The sequence below is a fragment of the Fringilla coelebs genome, assembly GCF_963513975.1.
Source record: "Fringilla coelebs genome assembly, chromosome: 9".
In the NCBI taxonomy this organism is placed as follows: Eukaryota; Metazoa; Chordata; class Aves; order Passeriformes; family Fringillidae; genus Fringilla; species Fringilla coelebs.
The window spans coordinates 8389057-8407365 of record NC_140067.1 but is presented as its reverse complement, the minus strand read 5'-3'; the positions used below and the strand labels follow the sequence as shown (position 1 = coordinate 8407365).

The window sequence follows — 18309 nt, the reverse complement described above, 5'->3', positions numbered from 1 at the left end:
ACATATGTCTGAGCTGATCAGCACTGCCTCAGCCAGGCACTTTGAGGTGGCTGTCCCTGAGCTGGCTGAAAACTCAGTTCTGCAAGTTTTACATTGCTACAACAGAGTGACCTCTTCAAAGAGAGCTCAATCCGTGGTTTCCTGTACTCTTTTACAGAGAGGGCCCTCTGATTTGAAGCAGTGGTTGCAGCCATCTCAAGGGATATTCAGAACAGCTTTGGTAATTGCCTGAGTTGTTTGACATCAAGAATGGTGCCAACAGAATTGATGCTGTTTGACTGGTTTAACATTTCAAGAGTTGGAGTGTGCAGATTTCCACAAAAGGCCTGAGTATCTCCTTCATCTTTCCTGACAGGTTGTTCAGTGAATTCAACCCTCCCAGGTAACAATCTGGTTTTTGATTTTAAATCCTTCAGGAAGTGAAGTGAGTTTTCATCTGCTTGACCTGTTCTGGGAGGAAAAATTTCATTTGTAATGTTTCTTAACACAGGGCTGTTTAATTCTGATGGAGAAGCATTAGTAGTCAACTCTCTGCTGTGACTTTTTAGGTGAATGGGAAGCCTTCCATCCAGTCTTTTGGGTAATTCAGTCTGGTGGCTGAAGCTGTCCAATGCAGGGGCACAGTTTTTGTCTGGCACACTTTTGCTTTTGACAGTGCCAAAATTGCCATCTTGAGCCTGCAGCTCCTCCTCATCTTCACTGCTGTCACTGCCCTGTATCAGCCCATATCGCTTCATGTACTTTTTGGTTGCAAAGGACATGTTGTTGGGTGAAATTAAACTCAGACCCACCATGCTCTTGTCCGTATTTGTCTGCAAAATGTCTTGGAAGGAGAAATCTGTGGGAGGATTTTGGCCTGAGTGGCTGAGGGACAGCCGGGATAACTGATTTTCACTGAGGTACTTCAGGGCTATGGCGTTTGCTTCCATGCTCAGATCAACAACGTTGGGACACATGCTGACATTGGCAAGTAACATGGAATTTAATCCAGGCACCACTGCTTCAGGATTTATGCAGGCCAAGATGCTGAAATAAAGCATCAAAAAGTTACCTAAGCATTACAGAAAAAGCATCAAATTTCACAATTTTGCTCACAATGATTTCTCCATTCTTCAGACACAACCCCATTAGGACTGAGACCATATTATCTGCACATAATGAAAACCAGCTACTCACCCCCATAGGATCCAAACACTGTCAGTATATGGATAATATTCACTTCTCCTTCAATTCACAGTGCCCTCATATGAAGAATCACCCATCTCTAGCAGGTTACAGTGCTAGTTTTGGTTTTAAAGCAGGTTTGAACTCCTGGTCTTTTCTCACCAGCGAATCACACATTACGTATGTCTGATCCTACAACTCTAAATTCTGCCATTTAGCCCAAATTTTATCAAGCCAAATGACTGAGACCAAGAACATCTTTCCCAAGGCATGGTAATTCCAGGATTTTTACAGAAACTCTGACATAGCATTTGTTTCCAGAAGCCTACAAGGTTCTAGTTTTTGAAGTATCTTCAAATGAGGAATGTTCATTTGCTCTGTTGCCTGGTGCAGCAATTTCCTGTATACATATATCAAGTGTTTAAAGACTGAAAGAATAAGCTCTGGTACACCAGTAATGGTTGTAAACCACTGCATTTAGCGCACACATCATATATTAGTTCATAAACCTAAGCTCCTCATATTAAGAATTAAGAGGCTTCCTATTTCACTGAGCACAAATTCTGAAGTTTGCCCAGGGAGAATAAACTGGCTCAGCAACAACAACCACTTATTATGCTATGGAGCTGCACTGTTGTTTCCTTCTCTACTGAGCTGTAGACCTTTTCTCAGAATTGTTTATCAGTCTTGAAAGTGGCAGAAGGAAGAACTCCACCCCACTCCCCAAGTTTGAAGAAAAAAACCCCAAGAGTTCCAGTTTTGCCTCACAGGCTGACATGTTAGCATGTTATTGACATTACAAGAACACTGACAGACTCCAGCCAGGAAGACAGTCCAGAAATCCCAGAAAAATCACCCAATAAAATAAAAGTGAAAAGGAGAGAAAAGAGGTTAGAAACTGTATGACTGCAAACAGCTTTTGACACATGGCTGAAGAGAAGATTAACTAGGAGTTGGTTAGATTTTTTGTTTACATAACAGCTACACACTAGGATCAAGAAGACAATAAGGATGAAAGTGAAGCTGTACCAGGCAGTCAGCCTATGCCTACACAGCTATGCAAGTAAATTCCTGTGCCTAAAAACCCTCCTTCAGAAGTTACTTCTCTGTTCCTTCCTCTGTTTCAACAAGGTTGTTGTTTCCCTCCCCAGCACTTTCTCTGCTCAAGGCACAGCACCCACAATAACAAGTAATTAGGACCAGTTTGGATTAGATACCAAAGCCACAATAACAATTTCACATATACAGGTAAAGAGCAAGACAAAAGTTAAGAAGCAATGACAAAATACACAGCTGCTTAAGGTTCAGTCTCCTAAGCCCAGAGTTGCTCTGGAATGCTTGGACACAGACCAAAGAATTGCCCATAGCTTCCTTGCTCTTCTAGGGAATTGCCTGCACAACCCTTTAAGAATCACCAGATGCTCCAACAGCAAGATCTACTTGTGCTCTATTTAAAGATTCAGAGTTCTTCTAGCAGAGCTCTTAAACCTATCTGAAATGCCCATAGCATGAGCCAGCATTTCAATTTTGCAGGAAATGCAGATCAAGGTGCACCTGAATCCCAGGGGCAGTGAACAGAGTCTTCTCTTGACTCATTGAGCCAAATCTTCATTTTCAGTTGGATCTGCACATTACTACTCAAAACCACCAGCATTTTACCTGGCATTCTCCACTTTGTGTGTATTTTCCTTCATACTGCCAGGTGAGTCCACTGTCACTCCAAGACTCCTCAGCTGTTTGAGTGTGGCACTAATGACACTTTCTTTGTCCACCTCTCCTGTGTGAGTCTCTGAAGCCACTTCTGCTGTATCATCAATATCCTGATATGTAGGGCCATCATCAACAACAAATCCTGATTTTAAAGGCAAGTGATCCTGCTCTTCTGAGGTTTTTAAGAGGTGGTTTACTTGGCCCTACAGAAAAAGGAGCACATGGCAAAAACATGACATACAGGGACTGTCAAATACCAAATTCCTGACTTACTTTTACACAACTTCAAATACAACTTGATGGATTAATAGCTTATTCTAATAAAGAAGGCAAATTCAGATACAGTTCAGATGCAATCACTTAAACTCACAGCAGTGTAGTCAAACACTGGAACATCTTACACTTCAAGCTTTCTAAAAGAGTCTGTTCTGAATTTAAACACATCACATACTGATATTCTTCAAGATGAAAATATCTGCCCTTTAAGGGACTTGAAGGTAAAATACTGTGTTATTTTAAAGGCCACTAGTTTGGGAAGTTATCAGCTGATGTCCTTGAATTAAAAAAATATTATTTATTAGATAATAGAAAGTAATCCACGTATGCATGAAAGAGAAGTACAAAATAACCACTTAAACATTTAAAAAAAATTGAAGAACCACAAACTTGGAGTTTTCTGTAGAGCACAATGTGAATTTGAAAACCACAAGCAGCTTTCATTCACGCCAATACCACATCACAAGTTCAGCAGGGCGCTGTTCTGACTATTGTATTCAGTGCAGAATATAAAATATGCATGAGTTACCAGTAAGTCCTGGTAAAGCTTCAGCTCCTCTGAGGGCTGCTGAGGCAGCAGCGAGGTGGGTGGCTCTGAGCTCTGCTCACTTGTTACCACCACCTGGCTCCTGGCTCCCTCCGATGGCTCTTTCTGTAAAGACACATTGGCACTTTCTTCCAAAGATGAACCACGAACAAGTGCCTGGGAAACATTTCCAGTTCTGGAAGAGAACACCAGGATAGCTGCATATTTCCTTGCAACAGCATAACCATCATTATCACTATGTGTACTTTGTTCATGAACATCAGAGGAGAACAATCAAGTACTGCAAACAGATCCTAAGGGGTTTTAGTTTTGCCTGCTGCTCAAGGCTTTGCCCCCTTCTGCAGTCAAAAGTCTCAAAAGTCATTTGAGGACTCAAGAAATAGACTTCCAACTGTGCAACTACAACAGCCCAACTAGTTTTCCAAAAGATGATTTGAAAGTGGCAATGGCATCCCTGGACTAGTCAAAACTCAGTGACACACCATGACTTAAAACAGATGAAAGGAAAGTTATTAACAACTTGGAATTGATGTTTTCAGCAGATCACTTATAAGCCTTTAGGAGCAAATATCTTCTGCATGCTCTGACACATGACTTATTAAAAAAGCTGCTTTTACCAAAGTACATAACTTCCCATGGCATTCCTGTGGCAGTTTAAAAACTTCTTAAAGACAGTTACAAGTACACACATGCACACTGAGTATCACAAACTGAGACCAAACACCTAGCTGAAATATTTTTCAATAAGATATGTGAAAGAGGAGCTATAAAGGCTGAATGAGTTACAACACAATGCTCTGCACCCCCCTCATTGGTGTGTGCATTGCATAAGCCTTTGGAGACCAGACATATCAATACTACTATCATCCCAAGAAGATCCTCAAGCAACCCTCCTCCCCCTTCCTGTTCCTCCTGAGGAGACAAGCGTAAGATAAGGGAATTTCAGAACTCAACTGATCAATTGCCTGTGTTGAAAGTGATAAGATTTAAACCACGTGACATACCAGATAGTCAATGTAGGTTATCAGCTACTGTTACACTAGCAATTATTCATCATTCCCAAAAATGTTCCCCTCCTCCTCCTCAAAGGAAACTGGGTGATGCTCTACATTCTCACTATAAGACACTTTACAGCTATTTTACTGGTTTATGAATCCAAGTTGAAGAGAACCTTAGGATGGCATTGTCCAGAAACAATGTTTGTAAGATTGATCTGAATCCATAAGATTTCTGGTAGCAGTATATGTTTGCAGACAGCACTTTAATCAAGGACTATGAATAGTCAAGTTATAGCTTCATTACCATAATTTTTCCCAATATGAGTATTTTAGGAACCTAATTTAACTGGAAGGGCATTTCCCTTCCTTTGGCTTTTTATACTTAGGCAATATTAGATCACTAAAGTGCTAAATTGTTGAGCTATCCCTACGTAGAAATAGCATCCATATAGATAATTAAAAATATTTTTAAAACCACTTCCCAAATTAGTCTGAGATTAGTCACTGCACTATAAACAACTGAGCTTAAAAATAATTAACAGCAGTGAAGTCAGTATCTGCATGCACCACTCACAAGTAATCAGGCATAAAATAAAGAGAAATTCAGGGAACAGCCACATAATCATGAACACCTCATCCCAAAACCCTCAGAACTGGAAAGGTTCTGAATGCTGACAAGGAAAAGCCACTGTAGGAAAACAACTGAGTATAGCAGCATCCCCTTTTCCAGTCAGGATTTAAGGTAAGAAAAGAAATGTTGCCAGCACAGTGCATGCTTTTGAAAGTTAAAGGCTTTTGCCATCAGCTGCTGCTGACAGGTAGCTAAACCGGCATGACTGATAAATGCAGACTCTAAAGGCAGATGTCTTTTGGTGAGCTGTACAATTCAAAGCATAATTAAAAAATAAAGAAGGGAGAGAACACAACAGCTGAGGTCAGACTATTTATAACTCCTGAAGGAAAAAATATTACAGAAGTAATAACTTACATAAGGCAGTTCAGCACATTATGTGAGCACAGAGTGTTTCTGTTACTTACTGGGGAGTGTTCTGATTAGCTCCTTCTTCCACAAGGTGAACACTCTCTACAAAGCTGGGCATGTCAACCACCCTTAAGGATGAAGCAATACTTGTATTACTTGCATCTTGCTCAGCATTAATTGAAATGTTTATGTCCTCCTTAGAAATCTCTCCATCTTCTTTTTTTCCTCGTGGTATGGAGTTGCCTTGTTTTTCTGAGGCTGTATTCCAAAATAAACTAGCACCTAGGACAAAATTAGAGGTTTAACTATTTAGGAAGAGTCATTACTTTTTTTGAGACCCTTTGGCTTTCTATAGATAGAGGAGCAATTTTCTCCTGTTCATGTCTCTTTTATCATTTTAAAAGTTATTTACAGTTTAAATCAGCTTAAAGTTGCCAAAACATCATTCAAGTCCTCATTTCTTCCAAAGTATACTTGATGAAAATAAATGGTTGTATTAAATAACTTGAATGCATTGACCTTGAGCCTGTTTCAAAGTTTCCTCCAGCCTAAGCACAACATTTCCATGGATTTAGCAGGAGCCAATATGTTAATATGCAGCTGTACAGATACAGCTGCATAACTCTCCTAAACTAAAGCAAATACAATCTCTCTTCATGCATGATTTACAAACAACATCAATAATATATTTATTGGAACACTACATGGCATAGAAACAATTACTTTTCAAAACAGCGTATTAAATAAAAAAAGATGTGGAGTTACATTTCAACAAGACACCCTTTTAAATAGAACACCTTTCTAAACCTATTGGAAAAATAACTCTTTCAGAGATGGCAATCAAAGACAAAAGTAACTCCAGCCTAAACTTGTAAATAACACCTCAGCAACTTAGGTGTCTTTTGGATCTAGGTGAATGTTTGCACAGCTTCTTTCTGCAAAAACATCTCCTCCGTGCCCAAACAAACCACAGAAACGTCCAGAAAGAAGCGGTGCCAGTCTGCTTTAAAAGAATGAAGCGTTACCTGTGCTCACGGCAACGCTCACGCTTCTCCTCGGGTGCGATCGCGGTGAGGTCTGAGTTTCCATGGAAACAAACTCCCCTGCCTTCTCTGCCTGCACTGCCTGGGCTGCTGCCGCCTCCGAGGAGCCCTCCTCCTGGCGAGCCTGAGCTTCCAGCAGGCGCTGGATCTGGAACGGTCATCACAAAGTTAGGAGCTGCACAATAAAATATCAGCTGTAACAGGCAAAAGTGAATTAATTGGGTTCTGCTAAGATCTGGATTCAAACGCAGCCTGCGCTGCCACAGCAGCCTGAACACCTTCCAGTTGTCAGCAGTGCACACAGCATAAATCAAAACACCAATTTTGATGTTGGCAGAGCTAGCAAAGAAGATCTTTAAGCACATTGGCAGAGGCAGCACCAAGACAAGTTGGGTAAAGCCGGTTTGCACCACGCTTGCTGGAAGTAGTCCTTCCCTTTCATTCACACACAAAGCCTATTAACTGACTTACCAGCCAAGCATTTATATGCCAACTGTCCCTACACCAACTTTGTATTAATTACAAAGCTAAGCAATTTAATGATAAAATTAAGGTTGCCAGGCAATCTTCCCTCTAGGATTTTCATCCACCCTGTTCAACGATTAGCTTGCAGCTCCAGGGAGAAATGCAGTAAACAGCGAAGGCTGCAGTAAGGAAAGGTTTCCCTCATGCACAACCCATGCTTTGGGCACTTGACTTTACATACAGGAACCATACCAAAACCAAATTCCAGCTGTCATTTTCTAGTTCAAGTACTGCAAACTTTTCTGTTTGTATTATTCATCAACAGAAGCAAAATTTAAACTGTCTCTTCAGCCCCAAATCATACCCTCCAAAATAAAGGGCCAACAGGTTGATCAAGGGACTGTATTTTGAAGAAACTTAATCAGGTGAGGCAACAGAGCACAGCAAGACCCCCAAAGTCCAGTTTTCTAGCACAGAAAAGACCTGATGAACCAGGAATTGATGCAGACAACTTAAGTCTTCAAAGCAACAGCTCAGGGAGCTGCAGGCTTGAAGGAGGAAAAAGCAACACATGAGAACACTCTGTGCTGCATTATTTACAATCATTCCAAAGCCTATAGCCTATGCAATATTTTTTTTTTTTTTACATGGACAAGCATGTAAGTAGAAAATCATTTATACAGAAAGTGTATTAGTTTTCATTACAAACAGTCTACTAAAAAGAAACATTCATATTATGGAAATACCACAAAAATAAATGCAAAATTTACTTAGATATAACTCAAATAATTTTTAAAGGAACATCAATTGGTAGAGCTAATGGAGTCCCCTCTCCATGCTCAGACTGCAGCTGGTATGACAGGCTCCCTTGTTCCAACACAGATAGACAACAGTTAATTTAATTCCTCTGGCAGGGCAACTATCAAAGCATAATCACTGAGAGGGTAGAGGAGAGAGCTGACATTTCCACAGACCTGAGCTTGCAGTAATTTGAGTTGTCTGTCCTGCTCAGTAAGGAGCCGGAATGCATCTGGAGATAATCCCATCATGCCATTATCTGATGCCGCTGCAGGAGCAGGCGTGTGCAGGCACGGCGAGTGGGCTGCACAGCACTGCACACTCGAGGGGCTCGCACTCGATGCCATCCTTATTCCAGCTGATAAGCCATTGTCAAGAGAACAGCTCCCTGTTTTCCCAGGATATCTCATGTTTATAGGGCTGCTCGTGGCATATCCTGGGTTGCAGCAAACGTTTGGGCAAATGATATTTTGATGGAACACTGCACAAGGATTTTGCTGAGCCATCTCCGATGGGATTTCTGCTCCGTGTTTGGGGCTCATTTGACCAACTCCTTGCCATGGGATTATGGGATTGTACTGGAGAGAAGCAGGACACTGACAGCTGCATGCTGGACAGGAAGGTGGCACTTGAACTGGCACCTGCAGATCTGGTGGTTGTCTGCAGCTCTGTGGTGACAAAGCAGAGTTGTGGGGGACTGGCTGTGTGACAGCAGGAAGCTGCTTGGATCCAGACATGGATGCTCTCCTAAGCAGAGGCTCTCCCTGTGGTGTGACACTCTCAGGATTTATTACAAGTTTTTCCAATGGCTTTCTGGGGTGGTGCACAGATGCATCTGGGGAAGGCCCACTACAAGGGGTTGAAGGAGAAGATGATCCTGAACTTTTTCTTGATTGAGGGGAAGCCTTCTTACAGTGCACCTGCTGCTGTAGTAGAGCTTGATTTCCTCTACAAGGCATTGAAGCTGGAATTTTCTGGTTTATAGGATTGGGTAATTGTCTCAAAGAGGGATCTCCCATATTAGCAGGAAATTTCTGCCTGTCTTCAGAGTGCTGGCTGGGGTGACATGTAGGCCTCATGCAACACTTCTTTTTCATAGGCTGATTTGGCACTGTGGGCAGACTTTTAGCACTTGAAGTCCCCACAGGCTTAGATGATTGTCCTGATTCTATGAAACTCCCATCCAAAATAAGCGACAGCTCCGGCACTGAAGGAAAAATTCTGGTAACCTGAAGGGACAATTACACACATGTATGACAATTTTAAAATATTGTCTGCTCTTTGAATGCAGAGTTTCCTCAAAGAAAATGTTTTCATTTAAAATCAATATATGATGATTATCAGCTTCCAAACCAACCACATGTTAAACATTCTGGAGAATCTAGAAAAAGCAGCAAGATCTCTAGTATCATCCTTAAAGGAAAATTGCTTTTACACAGTGTAACAGCCCTGTCTGCCAAATGAATGCTCCATGTCTTTTGGGAGTGCATTTCAGAATATGGATATTTCCCTTCTAGAGGTAAACTCTGTGTCCTCTTACTTTTCTTAGATCCAGGAGACAGCTGCAATAGGACATATCTTATACACAATTACCACGTCCTTCTTGACCTATGCTGTACAAGGGCTGGTATTTATTGCATTTGTACACATTTCAGTGAAAAAAAGGACAGAGCAGGTCTTTTGGGTAAATGAAATAAAAAACCACAAGAGCTGACTGTCTATCTCAGACACTACAGCTCTTCCATTCAATAACAGTGAGATTCCTAAAATAGAAACTACTCTCTCTGTTCCCAAATCACAGCATGTACAGGAATTTAAAGTGTTTAAAACCCTGGAAAAATGGCAGATTAACTACAGGAGTGGGACTCATGGTAATTTCTTCAATTCTGTTTTCCCTTGCTAACACTTTGAGAGAGAGAAGCTGTACACTCTCCACTTCCCTTACAATGAGTTTTGCTGCTTTAAGTGTCACATCTGCGATACCCAGAGCAACTATTTATTTAGTTACCTGTTGACTCACTGGGTGAGGACTTGGAATTGGTCTGGGGGATAAATCCTCATCTTCCACACCAGAGTCATGATCACTTGCTGACAGCTTGCTGGGTGAAGAGCCTTGGGCAGGACTGAAATCAAAATAAATCAAAGTAAAAATCTTTGCTTGTCAGATTTGGCAAACATGAAACCTCACAGTTTTCAATGTGCCATCTACAGTGCATCATTTTTCTAAGAAGCAGTTGCTATCCACCTTCTCCCTGTTAGCTGGAGAGTCAACCCAGCAAACACTTCTAAGATCAAACAATGAAAATAGAAAAGCTGCTTTTGGGCAAGAAGATACAAACCCCTCCCCACAGCATCACACAAACACACCTTTTAAGTGGCATTCTAACAGCAAAGCACTCATATACAGTAAAAAGATAGGAGGTGCTACAGTAAAGACTGTAACATTGTTTGAAGGAAAATAAAGGCCATCTTCTAGTCACAGATAAAAATTTGATGGATAAGCCAGGTTCTTAAAAAAAAAAAATCACTAAGTTTCAACCTATCCAGGTCTTGGAGCTCTGAAAAGTGGGAAGAAAAAGGATTTTTTTTTTTTAACTTAAGTAGATTTCAATTAGAGATTTGCTTCAAAGGACAGAGCTCACTTAAAGCTTAATACAGTGAACTAAGCCTCATCAGTGAGGAAGCCTTTTTAGAAACATCCACAGTATAAATTAAAACTGCCAGTACCAAGTAGGTTTTTTGGAATACAGACAGCTTGACCATCTTACTTGAAAAATATTAACTCTAGGAATAAATAAAAGCACATACAGAGAGAATGTATGCAAGAGAATGTATGCAAGCTCAACTGACACATAGCACAGAACAGATCAAAACCCTCACCCAATAAATATTTCATTTTTGCACATAAATGGCACCGCAGAGATTTACCTTTTGATTGGAAGTTTCTTGCAAATTCTGCTGAAGAACTCAGTTTCTGCATTTTGGTTTTCTGCACTCAACTCAAACTGGATAGGGCTCTTGTCTGATGGTTCAACATTCTGGAATGAAATGTTCCATATTTATGAAGCACAAAACCTTCAAACTTTCAGTCACTGAGGTACTACTCCCAAAGAAACAGCTTTAAGGACATTTATATGATTATTTGCTGCTTGTCCCCTACTTTCAAAGTTTTCAGCACTACAAGGAAGCAGGCAACTTCCCTTCCTGTTTAACACTGTTCCCCTGCTACTCTGTAAAGTAGTCGGGCTAATTATAGCTATGAGCAGATGCTTCCTCACAGTAACTGCTCAGATACTCCTCCAGGGCTGCCACCACTACAGGAAACAGCAAACGTTCCTGTACTGCTTCCCACACCACAGCTGGGCAACTCCTGGAGACAACAGAAGTGAGCTTCTGTGGAGAGATCTCATCTTCAGAAAGCTGAGCTGACCCTAGGCTAAAGGTAGAAGGTGGCCCTGGCAAGGAAATTCAATTGAGAAGAGAACTGAGTACACAGCATAGCACACACTACACTCACTGCTTCTCTGACAGAGCATAGCAGCATCTGCTGAGCAAATTAACAGCTCAACTTCAGGTTCTGCACAAGCCTTGGAAAACACATAAGGAACTGAGATTTTCCAGAACTTCCTCAAACCTTACTAGCCATCTCCCAGACTACTATCATAAAATTCTTTCAGAGAGTTACTTTGCACAAAGATAAAATTTTCCATTAATAAAACTGGTGAAATTAGTAACCTCTGAATTCCTTTTTGCATTCAACTTCAAGCAAAGCACAACACTCAGCTTTGCTCTCCAGCAAGCATCACCCAGAGCAGCTGCTAGATGTGGCCAAGGTGAATACAGCACACCAGAGTAACAAATGCTGCAGGAAGTCTGAGTCTCTGCTCACAAGGCCAGAGGGTCACTGGTAGGAAGGAACACTAACCAAGGACAAGACAGCACAGTATACTTAAAAGACAGATGCATAACGCTATTGGAAAAGTGAGCAGTGCTGACTTTGTAAGTCATTTCTCAATTTGAGGGACAAACTGAATTTAAAGTAGTGCCCAGGAAAAAGCAGCTTTATAGAGCTACATCATTATCAAACAGTGCAGATCTATTTGGGTCACATCATAATGACTCTTTTAAGGCAAATTTTGAAGTACTACAATGCAGGAGGAAAGCAAGACACTTACTTTGAACAGATGAACTGTTTCATGGCAAGTAAGGATCTGAAATCCCAGCTCAGTCTGCCCACTGCACGGAACACACTCATAGAACTCTGGTTCCTTGTGTGTCAATGAATAAAGCACAACAAGAAAACTCCCAGATTCTGAAAAAACCCTAAAATAGAAGAAAACCACATCTTTAAATAATCTTAACATGAAGAAGACACTTAGATTTTCAATACAGTGAGCAAATTTTCCACACAGTTTAGCAAACTGGTGAATCACAGCATTTTGAATGGTGCTTAGCTATAGATAGTTAGCAGATGGATTTATGACTGTAGCCACATGCAAGAATCAAAAGTAGAGAAATGTGAATAATCCATTCCCTTTGTATTTCAAACCTTTATGATCACTTAGTACTTTCAATGAATTCCTGGAAGAGTTCAAACATAATGGAGAAGAAAACATCTATAAGAATGATATTGTGTTTTATTTTCTTTTTCGCTCTCAGTTGAAGATGCATTATAAAGACACTTACTGAGTCAGTTATCCCTAAACATTCAAAAAACATTCATTAGCAAAAAGATTTTTTTTTTTAGGAAAATTATATTGAAGGGTTTTTTTCTATAATTTGAGAATAGTGAGTAACAACAATCAGCATTTAACACAAGTTTAAGGATAATGACAACAATGTGTGTTTCCAGTAAAAGGTAATACTACTTGCAGAACAGTTTTGTTTTTAATAGTACTCGTAACATGCTTGTTTGTGAGGTTTTTTATTTGTTTGATTTTTCATTAAATAATATACGCAATAGAAAAAACAGTAGAAACAGGATGCTTGAAAAACACATTCATGCAACTTTAAAGTTCACTTACAACTTAAAGAGTTAAAAATGTATGATGCACAGATTAAGCAGTTAGCCTGCAGAGGTTAATTCTGTTTGCATGGTTCATCAAATCTACCTAATCCACTTCCATGATGGCATCAGTGAAAGTTAATGAGAGTCAAGCACCCAACTTGCCTATCTAATAATCTAATTGGGCTCTTATCTGTGTTTGGACATATTTCAGTTGTTAAGGGAAAGAAATCTATTTGGTAATTGCAGACACATCTGTTCATCAAACGTGGTTGCATTTCATAATTCAAAAACAAATGTGGTCTATCAGGAGAAGTGCTTATGCATACAGCATATTTTAAAGTCTCATTTACCTGAGGTGCAGTTTCAAACTATAAACACCTAAACTCTCTCCCAGCTCCATACAAACAGAACTCAGCAAATGTTACAAGTGAGGAAATCTAGACAATGAGGAATGATTACCCTCTAACATCACAATGAAAAAATACCCCAGAATGCAAACACTCTTAAAAAACCTGAACATTTAACAGGAAGTCATAACAGGACAGCATAGGCTGCAAATCAATATGCTTCAATATTGGTCAGGCACAACCAGGAAGAAAACTTATCTCAAAGAAAATATGCCTAAGAAAAGCTCAAAAACAAAACCCCACCACTGTTTAAACTACTGTTTCCTGCTTGTGGCTTCTTATTTAAACTAAAATGCAGTGACCTCAAGGATATTAATGTTCACCCTCTTCTGACTTTGACATATCAGCTCAGCTTTCCAATATTTCAGTCGCATAAAATTTTTGTGGAGAAGCCAAAACCAAAGAGAACATTTAAACCAGACAGCTTTACCTCTATACAACATATAAATCACAGAATTCAAATCTTTGAGCAGAGCCCATGCTGTCATGCATTTCTGTGGAATACTCTTTTAGGCAGCTAATAGCTTCTATGTTTTACTTATAAAACTGACTTGCCTTTCTTGAATTGAAGAACTGAACAAATATCGCAAGCAACAGGCCCAGACTTGAGGACTATAGATATGAGTAACCCCACTCAGCCAACTAGAAATAAGAGAAGAAAAAAATCTAATTAGACACAGCTCTGTTACCAAAATTTTGCTATATAATCTCTCAGACACATCTCAAATCAATGTGTGTATTAATCTGGACAAACACTTACACTCCAACTAATGGCAGAGCATAAGCCTTGGGATCAGACTCAAGCAGCAAAAGCAATTTCCGTGTTTGGTCCATAGTAAGGTAGCTGAAAGAAAGCAAAAGTTGGGTTTTTTCAGTAGTTTGGAAGGCAGGTTTTCAGGAAAAATCTTGAAATGTACAAGTTTAGAAAATACGGTAAAACAAATTTAGGGAAAAAAAAAATTAAAGATCAAAACTACTCTTACTCTACACACTTAACAGCAACTCTCCAGCTTTTCAGCAACTTCCTGTGTATTAAAGGGTTATCAAGGACTTAGTACTATTTGTAGTATTTTAGAGAATACTATAATTAGTGTTCATAACAAATCCTTAAGGACAAGTCATGTTAAATTTGAAGAGTAACTTTCAGAGAGGCATTCATAAAGTACCTGTACAAATAAAACAACATTCAGTTATTTCAAATTATTTCCCTGATCTATCCCTAGTTCATCCTACTAAATTAATTACCAGTCAGAATGATGACTTCCCAATACATCTGAGAAGCACTATTAACAAAAAGAAAGCTTTACTTTGCATTCATCTGCTCTTCATTGTAGGGCATGCACTGATGGTGTTTAAAAAGCTGGGAGCTGTTTCTATTTATTATGTTAACTAGAGGTGTGTTCTCCTGCCCCAGTAGGAGGATCCTTTCACTGAAGCCAAAAGCAAGAACTTCTACTCAACCAGTTAATGTTTCTGCTCCACCCCATTTCCTGTTTCTTGTTCATAACTTTTAATGCATTCCCAAGGCCAGAAGACATGTCATTTTTATACCAGTTGTTTCACTAAAAAGCAAAATACAGTCGAGATCTCTCCTACCCACCTCTTTTAGGAAAGGTAAGAAACTGACAGGCAACTTTGACAGATTTAGCACCACCCTTTACTCACCCACATTTGTAAGTTCCTTGAACTTGTGCAATATTCATAGGACTGGTCAAATTTCTTGCTAGGGCTGTTGGAATAATTGGGACAGACTTCACAGGGGTGTATTCCAAAATATTGGCCAGAGTAAGAGAAGCCCAGCAAAAATTAAAGTGTAGATTATCCAGCTTTTCTGTGAAAACAATGTGAGCTCTAACAGTGAGCAGTTTAGAAAGATCCAGAGATTCTTTACTGCACAAACTCTGCTGCAGACCCTAGAAGGAAAAAAAAAAAAAAAAAAAGGTAAATACATTGAATTATTTTCTATGATTACCATGATTCAAGATGCATTACACTAGGAATTCAAATCAATCATCACAGCTATTACTGCAGTAGGTACTATACAAAAAACCATTAGCCCAGGTCTCCAAAGCTCACTGCTCTACTGAATATAATGAATAATGCAGAATACACTTGAAAATTAGCTATGCACATCTTAGCATTATTTTATGATGTACTAGAAAACCTGGGGTTACTTACTAATATAATAGACAACTAAAAGGCTCAAGCTGATTTGCCAAAGTTTTCTTACTTGCATTCAAGAAATATGTAATTAAATATCTGGATGTATCATCATGAGAACGTTCAGATGTGAAGCAGGCTTAATTTGTATTATAAAAATCACACTGCAACAACTACGGGGAAAAGTCTACAGGAATGGAAAGTGTATTTAGCAGATTACAGCAGAGCACACATTTCAGCTATGCCTGCTAACTTACATAAGGCTCTACACGTTTTGGGCGGGTCACTCGCCTAGCAACACTTCAACAACTGCCCAAATACTGCAACTGATTAATGACAGTTTTGAGGGTAATAAAGACAAAAAAAAAAAAAAAGCTGTTTTCTCTTGTTTAAGTAAGTTTGCAGAAATCCCTCTTGTTTTGCTGGTTTTGGTGGTTAGACCAGCTGAAACACTTTGGTCAGTCAGCAAGATTTTCATCCAAGATTAAAGACTGTGCGATCCTTAAACACCTGTGAGGATTAACTGAGTTTACCAGTTTCCAATACACTTTTCAATGACACTCAAACAGCTCGTTTCACACAATTAACTACATAGTCTTGGTTCAGCCATAACCCTGCTGTGCTGGAAATCAAGCTCTGTGCATAGTCCAGTGTCCTGCCTGGCAGACAGTTCAGTGTTTGAGAGACCCAAAAGTTACTAAGAGCTGCCTACCTTGAAAGCCAAGCTGATATCTTCAGCACTGTGCACTATTATATTATCTGAACAAGGTCCCCAGGCATTAACTGTACATGGAATCAAAAAGTCTCCAGGAAGGGATGCAGTTGGAATTTTGCCCGATCCACCAGCGACTTCTCGGCCAGGATCAAAGCGATCTACAGTCAGCGTAATGCCTTCCCCATCTTCAAAATAAATAAATAAAGTTAGAGCCCAAGAGCAACAACTCAGGCTCCTTAACTACAGCTTAATCAACCAACCAACTCTGCCTGTCTACCTCATGTTTAGAATAGAATTACCTTCATCTGCTGCCAGGGTGCCAAGCAGAAAACAGGAAAATGATTTCTTTTCATTCTGCTTAGCATGGCGATAGGCAAGCCGCAAGGTTTTCTCCACCAGACATATTCTGGGGTTTCTAAAAAGAGACAGTAAGCAAGTTTAAGTCACAAATTCTTTTTAATGCTTATTTTTTAAAAGTATCACTTATCCATACAAGAAGAAAATGGAAAGAAATTTTAAGTTACTTTAAATTGATGCACCTTCAAGCCACTAGACTGTGTTACACAAAGGAAAGGAAACTGAAATCTTTCCAGTGAAAATCCCTACACGCTTATAACAAACACACTGCTTCCTTTTCCTTTGGGCCTTGTCATAGAACAGACTCAAAAGACAAAATGAGATTTTGCATCACACAATCCATAATTTATTTTAACCTTTAGCTTGCCCAAAAAGGGCATCAATACCTGTAATAAGTGATGTGTGTGCCAATGACATCGCCCATGGGGACTGGGTCCCAAAGTGCACACTTGGACAGAGGGAAACTGAAAGGGACCATCCTTTTGGGAACAAATCTGGGAAGATCACAGAGATAAAAAAAAAATAGATTAAGGTACATCATTATCTTACAAGGCTTAAAAGAAGGAACAAAAGCATGACACAGTAAGAAAATAAAGAAATTGGATACATATACTGTTGGGACATTTTTTGTTTCAAGTCCAGGCCAACAAAGCAGAAACTTTGTCCTACAAAGTTGTCAGAGTTATGAAGTCAACACAAAACCTTCACTGTCCACCTGACAGTTTCTTTGTGCAACCTTGGAAGATGTGTAGGCCAAAATACAAGCTTGCAGGTAAAGCTTAAGGAAAAACTGCTTGGATATAGTTTAGGGAGAAAAAGAGTCACTGCTAATTAGAAACTCCCATGGCACAAAAAACCTGATTTAGCACATTTAATACTAGATCAGCTTCCCAAAGCCCTGTTTTTGTCTCCGGATTTCAAGTGAGCATTCAAACCACTTAAACTTTGAAGACTTCTGAAATAAGGCCTTGGCTTAACTCAAATAGCATAGTGCAAAACTTGCAGTCAGACTTCAAAGAGCCCTGAAGAAATCAGCATGTAATCACATTAACTAATTTACACTATCAGGATTAATTTTTTTTGAGGTGCCTAAACAAAGTAACATACAAAACAATTGACAGCCCATAAAATTTGGCAATTACCTTAACACCTTTCAACAAATAAGCAAGAAGCCTCTTTGTAGTTATCTCAAGCATGAAACTTTGCCAAGCAAAGGCGCTTCCTCTGCATTTCAACTTGCCAGGAATTTTATTGTTAAGGCAGACCTCCAAGGAACTCAGCCACCTCTGATGCGTCCAGCAACAGTTAATTAACTCCACTTAAAAACCAAATGCGCAAACAAGCTTTAAAGTTAAATTTGAAGAAGAGGACATTTTTTAAAGCACCACTGTTTCAACTTGACAAGCACGAAGCCCACCCCCGCTCGTCCCACAGCTCAGTATACCCCGAGCCGCACTCGCAGAGGGGCAGCGGCCGCGGTGCGCCCGGCGGGGCTGGAGCGATGCGGGCCCTCCCGGCGCCGAGCGGGTACCTCAGATCCGGGACGGGCCGAACGGGGGCCGGACAGGACCGCAACTCTGCCCGCTCCTCTTCTCCCTCTCCCAAGCGCGGGGCCCTTCCTCTGCAGCCTCCGGCTCGGCCGGGCAGCTGCCGTGAGACCGGAGCGGCCCCGGTGGCGG

General features: G+C 40.2%; 1 protein-coding gene across 1 annotated transcript; it reads right to left on the bottom strand.

Annotated features, from left to right (window-relative positions):
- On the bottom strand, window positions 1-18216 carry STIL (STIL centriolar assembly protein). The gene is made up of 16 exons (XM_084210982.1): window positions 18162-18216; window positions 17017-17124; window positions 16573-16688; window positions 16271-16458; window positions 15064-15311; window positions 14159-14242; window positions 13954-14040; window positions 12159-12306; window positions 10912-11021; window positions 9992-10106; window positions 8160-9212; window positions 6703-6868; window positions 5734-5959; window positions 3680-3872; window positions 2824-3077; window positions 1-1026 (listed from the first exon to the last, which is right to left on the bottom strand). Exons 2-16 carry the CDS (start codon window positions 17106-17108, stop codon window positions 207-209), a joined length of 3900 nt encoding a protein of 1299 aa, XP_084067108.1. The 5' UTR covers window positions 17109-17124; window positions 18162-18216; the 3' UTR covers window positions 1-206.
- Window positions 18217-18309: the final 93 nt, after the last annotated feature.

Bases quoted from the DNA above. Each gene is read 5' to 3' on its own strand.
- STIL (XM_084210982.1), bottom strand. From the start codon at position 17,108: ATGGTCCCTTTCAGTTTCCCTCTGTCCAAGTGTGCACTTTGGGACCCA. The intron at 10,107-10,911 runs GTAAATCTCTGC...TTTTGATTTCAG, and splicing joins AAGAAACTTCCAATCAAAAG to TCCTGCCCAAGGCTCTTCAC. The intron at 1,027-2,823 runs GTAAAATGCTGG...GCTTTATTTCAG, and splicing joins CACAAAGTGGAGAATGCCAG to CATCTTGGCCTGCATAAATC.